The sequence below is a fragment of the Schistocerca cancellata genome, chromosome 4 (assembly GCF_023864275.1).
Source record: "Schistocerca cancellata isolate TAMUIC-IGC-003103 chromosome 4, iqSchCanc2.1, whole genome shotgun sequence".
Taxonomy (NCBI): domain Eukaryota; kingdom Metazoa; phylum Arthropoda; class Insecta; order Orthoptera; family Acrididae; genus Schistocerca; species Schistocerca cancellata.
Window position 1 is genome coordinate 807,023,603 of NC_064629.1, and position 12,280 is coordinate 807,035,882.

At 45.4% G+C, this 12,280-nt stretch overlaps 1 protein-coding gene across 1 annotated transcript in view; it reads right to left on the reverse strand.

The window, feature by feature from the left end:
• The window catches only part of LOC126184443 (nose resistant to fluoxetine protein 6-like), a 223,761-nt gene that overhangs the window by 90,004 nt on the left and 121,477 nt on the right, over positions 1-12,280 (reverse strand). Inside the window, exon 6 of the mRNA XM_049926833.1 lies at positions 6,265-6,363. Coding sequence (XP_049782790.1) covers positions 6,265-6,363 — 99 coding nt within the window. The remainder of the gene's footprint in view (positions 1-6,264; positions 6,364-12,280) is intronic.

The window sequence follows — 12,280 nt, forward strand, 5'->3', positions numbered from 1 at the left end:
GTGTGGGAGGAACTTGATTATCGGCTTGATGTCTGCCGAATCAATAAAGGGGCACATATCGAACATTTGTGAATGCCTAAAAAAACTTTTTGAGTTTTTGTATGTGTGTGCAAAGCATTGTGAAAATATCTCAAATAATAAAGTTATTGTAGAGCTGTGAAACCGCTTCAATCATTTGTAATAGCCCTGTATAAGCATACAGTTCTCGCCATACAGGCCATGACCGTCTTCTTCTGTGCGTATGCTCACATATTCCCCGAACTCTTACGGGACTGGTAAGAATGTCTTCCACGAGTAGTGTGTGTGTTGGGGTGGGACACTACGAATGTAGTGTGTGGACATACAAGGTGAGAATGTGGGTGTCGCGGGAGGCGTGCGCGAGATTGTCCCTGCAGTCGCGCTATTCTCTGTGCCCTCGGTGGCTCAGATGGATAGAGCGTCTGCCATGTCAGTAGGAGATCCCGGGTTCGAGTCCCGGTCGGGGCACACATTTTCATCTGCCCCGTTGGTATATATCAACGCCCGACGGCAGCTGAAGGTATTAATATATTTCTAATTTCGTAAGAAAATTTGTGTCGGACCGGGGCTCGAACCCCGATTTCCCGTTTATCGCGAGCGGTCGCCTTATCGTTTGACTACCCGTGTGCAACTCACAGCCACACATAAACTTTCATATGTCGTCAACTATGCGTCAACAGCCTGTACTCGTACATCCATTGTGCATATTCCCGTACACGTGAGACATTTTACTTGAAAGACTCTTTCCTGGTGTCGGCGGATAAATAACATATCAGAATAACACAGGCACTGCAATATCGTATGGCAAGTCTTGCCAAGAGCCCGAAGCGACACAAAGATTGCGACTTCCTGTAGGTGTTCAGGAATGTAAAATTGTGCATATCACAAAAGGCAAAAGATGTAGTATCCTATGTCTACGATATCAAGGAGTCATATCTACAGAGTGAATAAAATGAAACGCCCTGAAAATATTTCATGCACCTTAAGGAGACGACCCAGTTTACATATTCTGCCCTGACTGCAAGTAATGAATGTTGGGTTTGCTATCTTAAGGCGGATAAAATATTTTTCGGGCCAGTTTTATTTCGTCGGTCCTATAGAAACAGTCACCTCTTGAACTTTGTGGGCTCAGTCGCACCACAAAAACATTTGAGCGACCCATCCTAGAACTTTGATCAAATATTTGGCACTTTACCAAATAGACGTAACAGCACGTATTGACTTATACAAATAATATCAGTACAAACGGTCAACGGCTTGTTGGACGTACACGAAAACATCACAGAATAATCGACACTCCTTAACTGGCAGACGCTTGAAGATAGACGCTAAATATTACACAAAACCCTACTTAAAAGTTATGAGGCTGAGTAATGAATGCTGTGTCTTAAATGAAGTTTTGGCCTGGGAGTAATGTGCCTGGCGCACTGTGTAATGACTTTAGCTTTTTCGCTTATTATTAGTAATAAATCCAAATCGAACAATCTACCCTTACAGCAATTCACCAACGATGTACAAGGGTCCCAGAATGAGATTTTCACTCTGCAGCGGAGCGTGCGCTGATATGAAACTTCCTGGCAGATTAAATCTGTGTGCCCGACCGAGACTCGAACTCGGGACCTTTGCCTTTCGCGGGCAAGTGCTCTACCATCTGAGCTACCGAAGCACGACTCACGCCCGGTCTCACAGCTTTACTTCTGCCAGTATCTCGTCTCCTACCTTCCAAACTTCACAGAAGTAAAAACCTTGCAGGTTCGTAGGAGAGCTTCTGTAAAGTTTGGAAGGTAGGAGACGAGATACTGGCAGAAGTAAAGCTGTGAGACCAGGCGTGAGTCGTGCTTCGGTAGCTCAGATGGTAGAGCACTTGCCCGCGAAAGGCAAAGGTCCCGAGTTCGAGTCTCGGTCGGGCACACAGTTTTAATCTGCCAGGAAGTTTCATGTACAAGGGTGTTAATTTTTGTGTTGTTAAATGATTTTCAGTGAATATCACCGGAGTACCTTAATGTTTCGGTAAAAAAAATTTAAATATCGCGAGGCATTGTTCAGTAGGATATCCCAAGGCGAAAGTTCAGAGCCTCTCGAAAAGCGTGTTTTTTCTCCGCATACATTGCCCCCTTTCCTTGGAGATATGTGAGAGTTGTATTTTATGTGCATTCGTGAAGTGTAGGTGAGTGTCATGGATGCCTGAATAGTGAAGTGTTATGTTTGCGTTTTACGATGAGGATGAGAGAAGGGAGAGGGTGGATTCCGGTGCCGGACACAAGCTATTCCTCTCGGGTGTTCGCCACGCTTAACGTCCCAACCGACAGACAGATCATCTTACCAGTGCCACACTCCCTCACAACATGAAACACTGCGGAGGGGTTTGATATTCAATCCAGGACATTACTGCAAAGACTGGTGATCAGGAACTATAGGCTCCCACTACTCCTACCCTTGCTAGCCAAATATGGGCAGTGGAAACGTCATCCGCCCCAGGACTCGGTTCGGTTTATTTAAGAGCCGAGTGCCACCGCAGAGGCGTGCATTAGCGACCTCGGCTACCGAGGCCGGTAATATTTATATCTTTCTTTTTTTACAGGATGGCCCAAATGAAACTAGCCTCAAAATTGTTCCAACAATTTGTCAAACAATACAAGAGGAACGACTGCACATTTTCAGTAAGATGGAGCAACAGCACACATCACACATGCAGTCTTGGCGCTATATCGTGACGCGTTCTGTGAGGACAGGACAGTCAGCAAGAGTAGTAACATATCCTGGCATCAAAGATGGCCTGATATACCTCCCTGTGGTTTTCACCTGTGGAGACAGTTGAAGAACCAGGTGCGCTGAAACAGCTTCCACATATTCTGGAAGACCTGCAGCATAGCAATGATAACGCTATTGCTGTCATCCCTTAGACAGAGTCGCTATGTCTGTCACAGTGTGCAAAATCGCGCACGACGCTGCATTAAAGTCATCGGTTGCCATTTCCTACTTCTTCTGTGGAAAACAATTCTTGTGATCATTAACTGTGATAACTAACTTCGTGTCAGGCCTATTAAAGTGTCACACTAATAAATACTGAATGATTCATAAGGTATGTATCGTATTGTATGTTAACCGCAGTGGTCAACAACCCCACGACGACTACCACAGTCCACTTCACCCCTCCGCCACCCCACACCGAACCCAGGGTTATTGTGCGGTTCGGCCCCCGGTGGACCCCCCAGGGAACGTCTCACACCAGACGAGTGTAACCCCTACGTTTGCGTGGTAGAGTAATGGTGGTGTACGTGTACGTGGAGAACTTGTTTGCGCAGCAGTCGCCGACATAGTGTAACTGAGGCGGAATAAGGGAAACCAGCTCGCATTCGCCGAGGCAGATGGAAAACCGCGTAAAAACCATCCAGAGACTGGCCGGTTCACCTGACCTCGACACAAATCCGCCGGGCGGATTCGTGCCGGGGACCAGGCGCTCCTTCCCGCCCGGAAAGCCGTGCGTTAGACCGCACAGCCAACCAGGCGGGAATTCAGAAGGTTGCACGCAAATTGAAGAGTCGAAATGCATCAACTTTGGGATAGGAACTTTTTGGCTTGGAAGTAACCCTGAGCTAGTGAAAGCTTTGGATTGCCAGGAACAACAAGGACAATCAGTTCACACGCGTCTTAAATTCAGTAAAGGTAACGTATTGTTTTGTGTAGTATGGTTTGATGCAGCACCTACAAACTTTCCCGTAGAAGTACGTGGTGCATTCAGAGTCATATATCTCAGGGGCTGGTTTGGAAGGAGATATCCAATTGCACGGTCACCACCTCGCTCACTTCGTTTTTCGCCCCTTGCTTTTTTTTTGGGGGGGGGGGGGGCGCCTGAGAAGCCCCATGTACGTGACACCGATTGCCGACGAAAAAACACTTCCCGTCAGGATACTTGCAGTGCCTGATGAGATTCGTGCGATGCCTGGTCTACGTGGTATAGTGCACCAGTATTTTCTACGAAGATGATATGCATGTATCGATTGTGGTGATCGTCATTTTGAACACATTCTGTAATGTAGTACATTGTTGAGTAAATAGTACACTGACATGGTGAACTTAAGGTGTTTGTTGTTCCATACGTTCCACAGCTTTCACTAGCTTAGGATTACTTACAAGGCCTTAAGTTCTTGTTCCAGAGCTGTTGCACCCGCTAAGACAAAAAAAAAAAAAAAAAAAAAAAAAAAAAAAAAAAAAAAAAAAAAAAACGAAGCACCACGAAAGAATTATCCTTATGGAGCTGAAATCGGTAGATCTTATGTACGCGTAAAGACTAACTATTTCAATGTTAGAAAAATTGGATACGTTATTCACAAATTGAGTAAGTCAGTAAAACATAGGTCCGCCTGTGGACCGTATGCAAGCAGTTATTCGGCTTTGCATTGATTGACAGAGTTATTGGACGTCCTCCTGAGGGATATCGTACCAAATTCTGTCCAACTGGCGCGTTAAGCCGTCAAAATCCCGAGAAGGTTGGAAAGCCTTACTCATGAAGCTCCAAACGTTCTCAGTTTGAAAGAGATCCAGCAACCTGGCTAGCGAAGGTAGAGTTTATCAAGCAGGAAGACAAGCAGTAGGAATTCACGCCGTGCGCGGATGAGCATTATCTTGCTGAAATGTAAGCCTAGAATTGCTTGTCATGAACGGCAACCAAATGGAGCGTAGAATATCGTCGACATACTGGTGTGCTGTAAGGGTACCAAGAAAAAGAAACAAAGGGGTCCTACTTTGAAAAGAAGTGGCAACCCAGACCATCACAACTAGTTGTCGCGTTGCATGGCGTGCGGTAGTCAGGATTGTGTCCCACCGCTGTCTGCAGACACGTCTTCAGCCTGGAATCTTACCGAATCGCGTAGAATTGTCTTCAATGATGACTCCCGCCTCGAAGAGATCTCTCGATGACCAGAAAAGACGTGTCTGGAGTCGCCCCGGACAGCTGTGTGATACCAACCCGACTGAGGCCCGCCATACGGCCTGACGACCAGGAGTGATGATCTAGAGGGTCACTTCATTTCATAGCAGGACTCCTTTGTTTGCGATTCGTGGCATCCTCAAAGCACTGCGGTACGTAAACGATATTCTAGGTACCATTTTTGTTGCCGTTTATCGTAAGCCATCCTGGGCCTACATTTTTGCAAGATAATGCTCGCCTGCGCAATTCAGGGGTTTCTATTGCTTGTATTCGTGCTCGCCAAACCCTACCTTGGCGAGCAAGGTAACTGTACCCCCCCCCCCCCAACTGAGAACGTTTGTAGCATTACAGGTAGGGCTCTCCAATCATCTCGGGGCTTTGACGATCTAACTTGACAATTTGACACTATACCCCTAAGGAGGACGTCCACAACTCTGTCTATGAATGCCAAGCAGAATAACTTCTTACGTAAGGTCCAGAGATGGACCGACGCTCTGTTGACTTACTCAATTTGTGAAGCTCTTTTGGAAATTTGTGGTAAGGTCTTATGGGACCAAACTGCTGAGGTCATCGGTCCCTAAGCTTACACACTACTTAATCTAACTTAAACTGACTTATGCTAAGGACAACACACACACTCATGCCCGAGGGAGGACTCGAACCTCCGACGGGGGGAACCGCGCGGACCATGACATGGCCCCCTAGACCGCTCGGCTACCTCGCGCGGCCTTGTGAAGCTCTATCTACTCAATAAATCATCCAATTTTTCTGAAACTGTAATCAGTAGTTTGTCTGTAAATCTACATCACATCTCCCGATTTCCGTTCCATTCGGATAACTCATTCGACCTCCTGTGGGAATCTCAGAGTAGCGAACACGGAGTCAATGGACAGGGGCTGCGGATAGATAAAGCTCGGTGGGAATGTGGATCGGCCGTGAGGCGTGCAGAGATAGTCCGAGCGGTTGCGATAACGCTGTGTCCCGGATTGCGCAATGGTGAACGCATCTGCTAGTAAACAGAAGATTCCGGGTCCTAATCCAGGTCCAGCACTTATTTTCACTCGTCGCTGCTGATCTCGCGTAGTGCTCCCCCCTGCAGCTGACAGCAGTGATCCCCGTCAATTTACGTACTTGTAATAATTCTAACTCGTGTTGAATTTGGATGGATACAGCAGATGAAAGCGGTTTCAGCTTCAAATGAATTTAAATAGTTAATTTGAATTGTGTCGCTTTATGTACATAAAAACAGAAATGTTTCAGTCATTCCGTAGGAAATTTAACAACACGCATTTACTCAGAAGGAATTCCGTGCTTACCTTGCCTTGTGTTCACATCTTTTTTAACCGGCGGCTCTTTAGCTTCAGGTGGTCCACTCGCCGTGTAGCTCAGATGGTTTCCATTACACTCGATCACCTCTGCGAACAAAATAGCTGTTTATTACATTTGTATTTAAAAGTGCAGCGCTATGAAATAATTCTTAGTAATAACTTCTACATCAGTGAGCTCGTCTCTGGAATTTCACCTTAAAATAAGAGAACTTCTGTAAGCGGAAGACAGTATCCAAATGAAATGAAATTTGTGTTGCAGAATGAGGATATCGACGACACGAAATAATTTCAATACTTACTGTACAATGCATCGACAACCTGCTATTCATTGTGAATAGAGTTCGCTGATCCGATTCAGTTTTACGGAGTTGATTAATTACTTTTCCGATCAAATATACACATGGCTTTCAGTCATATCTACTTATCAAGAGCAGAGAACTTTTTTAAAGCATTCACTCTCAGTTGTCACGTTTGGCAGTTGAACGAGTATAAACAAAACAAAAGCATGTCCAGTCACCCGCCAGGTTAGCCGAGAGCGCTAACGCGCTGCTTCCTGGACTCGGGTAGGCGGGCCAGACCCGGATCGAATCCGCCCGGTGGGTTAACGACGAGGGCCGGTATGCCGACCAGCCTGGATGTGGGTTTTAGGCGGTTTTCCACATCCCACTAGGTGAATACCAGACTGGTCCCCACGTTCGGCCTCAGTTACACGTCCTGGGCGGTTCGGGGTGGCATCAGGAAGGGCTTCCAGCCACCATCTGCCATTAACACTGCCAAATCCGTCATAACAAAGCCGACCCCGCGTTGGAGCGTGACAAAGGCCCGAGAAAGAAAGAAAAGCTAAAGTATGTCCAATCCGAGCACTATACCTGACTCATTTCGGATGTATGCTTGAAGGCAGACTAGATATATTTGAGGATCAGCAATTATGTTAAAGAAGAGCAACATTATCAACGAGAGCTGTGGATTAAAAAAGAAATTACAATTTCTGAGACTTTCATCACCAAAATAAGCAACTACATATTGAACGAATGTTGCTGAACTCGAGCTCTTGAGAAGATCCACAATGTGTGACTTCCAGTTCAAGGTCTGATGAATAAGAACGGCCATGAATTTTCAGCATTCAGTATCACGTATTTCCTTTCCATTGTGCGTTGTTGATGTTTATGGCGATATATCCTATATTTTGCAGGATTGAATGAACGGTGTTTCTTTTTTGTAAATAGAGTGATGGACTATTTTCAAATCACAAACCGATAATTTTTGTGAATGTTCCATTTATCTTTCTTTCTGCTGTTGTATCTATATTGCATTTGATTATGATGCTTGCATCATCCGAAAAGAACATTTCAGAAGATCAAAATAAACTGCAAAACGATGTAGAAAAAATGTCTGATGGTGCGAAAAGTGGCAGTTGACCCTAAATAACGAAAAGTGTGAGGTCATCCAGATGAGTGCGAAAAGGAACTCGTTAAACTTCGGTTACACGATGAATCAGTCTAATCTAAAAGCCGTAAATTCAACTAAATACCTAGGTATTACAGTTACGAACAACTTAAATTGGAAAGAACACATAGAAAATGTTGTGGGGAAGGCTAACCAAAGACTGCGTTTTATTGGCAGGACACTTAGAAAATGTAACAGACCTACTAAGGAGACCGCCTACACTACATTTGTCCGTCCTCTTTTAGAATACTGCTGCGCAGTGTGGGATCCTTACCAGGTAGGACTGACGGAGTACATCGAAAAAGTTCAAAGAAAGGTAGCCCGCTTGGTATTTTCGCGAAATATGGGAGAGAATGTCACAGAAATGATACAGGATTTGGGCTGGAAACCATTAAAAGAAAGGCGGTCTTCGTTGCGACGAAATCTTCTCACGAAATTCCAATCATCAGCTTTCTCCTCCGAATCCGAAAATATTTTGTTGACACCGACCTACATAGGGCGGAACGATCACCACGATAGAAGAAGAGAAATCAGAGCTCGTACGGAAAGATATAGGTGTTCATTCTTTCCGCGCGCTATACGAGATTGGAATAATAGATAATTGTGAAGGTGGTTCGATGAACCCTCTGCCAGGCACTTAAATGTGATTTGCAGAGTATCCATGTAGATGTAGATTCGAGCTTATTTCATTCTTTTTCGGAATTATTTGAGGCGAAAAGTTTCACACATTGTTAAACACATGGCTGAGTAACTCGAACCACAGCTCTGTACGCTGCCAATGTGCCACAAAAGAGCGTCAGTAGAAATTCTACGCCCGTCCATTTTCGTGAACAAAGTGTTTGGTTTTCGAGCCAAATAAAGCAGACGACCTGCCGGTGGAGAGCGCAGAGAGCACAAAATCACATTAACCAGCTAGTCCCGTGTGTTGCCAGCGCTGTGTCTCGTGACTCGGGATATCCCATCTGCGCCCGCATCTCGTGGTCGTGCGGTAGCGTTCTCGTTTCCCACGCCCGGGTTCGATTCCCGGCGGGGTCAGGGATTTTCTCTGCCTCGTGATGGCTGGGTGTTGTGTGATGTCCTTAGGTTAGTTAGGTTTAAGTAGTTCTAAGTTCTAGGGGACTGATGACCTAAGATGCTAAGTCCCATAGTGCTCAGAGCCATTTGAACCATTTTTTCCCATCTGCGTGCACGTAGACGTTAGTTGCCTAGTCCCCTGTGCCGACGGTTATTTAATCTGTCATTGTAATGTGTCCGCTCTCTGTTTGACTGTCGCCGGCCACAACGGGCAAGTAAGCTTTCTGCAATTGAGGAGCCCAGAGATGGACTGCCTTCTCCTCTCTGGAAAAAGGTTATCACCTTAACAAACCGAATTCGCCACACAGATACGGCTATCAATTAAGTATAGAACTGAAAAAGACAGAGCATGTAACGGGGATTGTCTAGCAGTTATTGTATCCAGATTCATTTGTCGTGAAATCTTAAAATATTTTCACCGTTCGCCTCTGTTCTACTTGCGGCTGAAAATGTGAGGTGGCTCTAAATTCTAAAGGCTTGCATGAAAGTAAAATAATATGCTGGGTAACCCTGAACTCCGCCGACAAAACTTCGAAGGTTTTTCAGGAGTATTTTCTGCATAGTTTGGTACGACGGACCCTTTCTCCGGCGGATCGTTACAGAGTAATTTCATTTCGTTTGATTTCTTACCTCAGTTTATCTTTACATTTGCACACCAGTGCTGTGTGTCTTGCCTGGAAACAAACTTGTTCCATTCATTCACGGTACTTGAAGTTGATAACAGTAATGCTCAATTTATTCTTCGCCCTCTCCTTGCATTTAGCACTGCTCGCTTTTGTCTCGGGCCTGCTTTTCCGGCAGTGTTAGATATACGTTAAGTGATACACAGCAGAACAGATTCGTTTACTGATGAGGAGCTGGCCAATATGTAATAAGCATATGTTTTCACTGAATGAAAAGGCAGGGGGGAGACGACGATCTGTTGAACTGTTCCAGCAGAGACGGTATCCACATCACAGCCTGCGTGCTTTGTATGAGATTTTTTACAGTTCTCTGTGTTCTGTAGTGTACGTTTTAGTCATCTCACAGTACCGCCTTTTTCTCTGTTGTAGAGATACGAGGTCCGTCTAAAAAGTATACGACCTTTGATTTTCTCGCGCAAAATAGAGACGATAGCGCGGCGCCACTGTTCACAGTAAAGGAAGAGACCTTCATGCGCATGAGTGAATTTTGTCCCCACCTTCCAGGGCTTCAGTCGCTGCCTGTTGGTCTCTGAGTGAGGTGCTACACAACCTGTTCGTCGGATTACCGATTCTCTCAAGATGACAACGTGTTGAGCAAAGATACTGCATCAAATTTTGTCAAAAGCTTGGTGATTCTCAAAGCGAAACAATTCGCAAGATTCAGCAGGTGTTTGGACAAGATGCCATGGGTGTAACACAAATTAAGGAGTGGTTCAACCGATCAAAAATGGCCGCACATCAGCAAAGAGTGACCAGCGTTCTGGCAGGCCCCAAACTGTTCGGAGTGCAGCTGTTGTTGAGAGGGTGCAAAATTTGGTGATGGCAGATCGTCGATTGACCGTGCAGGAGATTGCCCAAGAGGTTGGAGTGAGTAAAGATTCTGCACATGCAGTTTTGCGTGATGATTTGAACATGCACCGAGTGGATGCGAAATTCGTGCCCAAGTTGTTGTCGCCGGAACAAAAAGACCGCCGTTTTGACGTTGGACAGGATCTTCTGGACGCCACCAATACTGATCCTAGGTTTATGAACACCGTGATTACTGGAGATGTGTCATGGGTGTACGGGTACGACCCAGAAACAAAAAGACAGTTGTCGCAATGGAAGCACCCGAGTCTCCAAGGCCAAAGAAAGTGCTGCAGGTGCGATGCAAAATCAAGGTGATGCTGACTGTCTTCTTTGATGTCCGTGGAACTGTGCATCACGAATGCGCACCAGAAGGACACACAGTGACAAAGGAGTACTATCAAGTTGTTCTCCGGCGACTCCGCGACGCAGTTCGGCGCAAAAGATCAGACATGTGGACGGCGAAAAACTGGCAACTGCATCACGACAACGCCCCCCCACATTCATCCCATTTGATCCAAAATTTCATGGCCAAACATGGAATCACAGCCGTTCGCCAACCTCCTTGCTCTCCAGAAATGGCTCCTTGCGACTTCTGGTTGTTTCCAAAATTAAAGACGCCACTGAAAGGACCCCGTTTGAGAGTAGAGAAGAGGTAATGTGGAACACGACGACGGAGCTGAACACCATTCCAAAAGAAGACTTCCAGAGGTGTTACCAGCATTGGAAGGATCGGTGGGCTAAGTGTGTGCAAGCACAAGGGGCCTACTTTGAAGGCCCAATCCCTCAGGTATTCGAAATATTTTTTCTGGCCAAAAGTCGGATACTTTTTAGACAGGCCTCCAATTTTCACAGAAGCAAAAGTACGAGGGAATCCAAAAAGTAAGTTACAGATTATTATGGCAAAGTGAAGCAGATAAATGACGCTATGTTTTAACATAATCATCAAGTCTCTGTAAACAACAGTCGGAACGTTCTACCAATCGTTGAATTCCTCAATGGCAGTGCCTAGGTTGGCTGGACATTCCCGTCTGTCGCCGATGTCGATGGCTTTAGCTCCTCATCAGCATCATCCACGTCTGTGTGGCCTTCATCCAATTGTTGGTACCACTTTCTAAGGCTGTACGTGACATTGCGTTTGTGCATATACAGTCTGAATTTCTCGGTGAATCTGCATCCGTCTTAGACGTTTTGCTCACAGGAATTGTACTGTCCCGCGTACTTCAACTTTGGAGCACGTTTCCAGTTGCAGCGTCATTTGACTCGTAAACTGTGATGCACCTGTTATCCGTACCGCACCACAACTGCGTCTGCAGGAAACTCAGAATATCTACTCTTCATATGTGTAACTTACTTTTTGATGTCACCTCCTAATTGAAGTAACAAACCGAATAAACAGTAATGACATTACGGTTCTGTAACAAGCCACTGGTCACCTCATACCAAAATACTAAGAAAATATCCTAATAAAATTATAACCAGCCGGCCAGTTGCAATGGATAAAGAAATTCTTTACCTAGGTTTCGACAAATATAAATTTGTCTTCTTCAGAAGGTCGCAATTTTACATTAGTAAGGACTAATGTACCATCGCCGTTTTTACAATTGTCGGCATAGATCCATTTGTCAAAAGTGAAAGATAGCCCTAGAATTAGGGTTTGTCACGTAAATACAAAATAGTTGCCGGCCGGTGTGGCCGTGCGGTTAAAGGTGCTTCAGCCTGGAACCGCGTGACCGCTACGTTCGCAGGTTCGAATCCTGCCTCGGGCATGGATGTGTGTGATGTCCTTAGGTTAGTTAGGTTTAAGTAGTTCTAAGTTCTAGGGGACTGATGACCACAGATGGTAAGTCCCATAGTGCTCAGAGCCATTTGAACCATTTTTGAACAAAATAGTTCATGGATCTTGCAGAGCTCACAAGCGACTCAAATTTATATTTGTCGAAACCTAGGTAAAG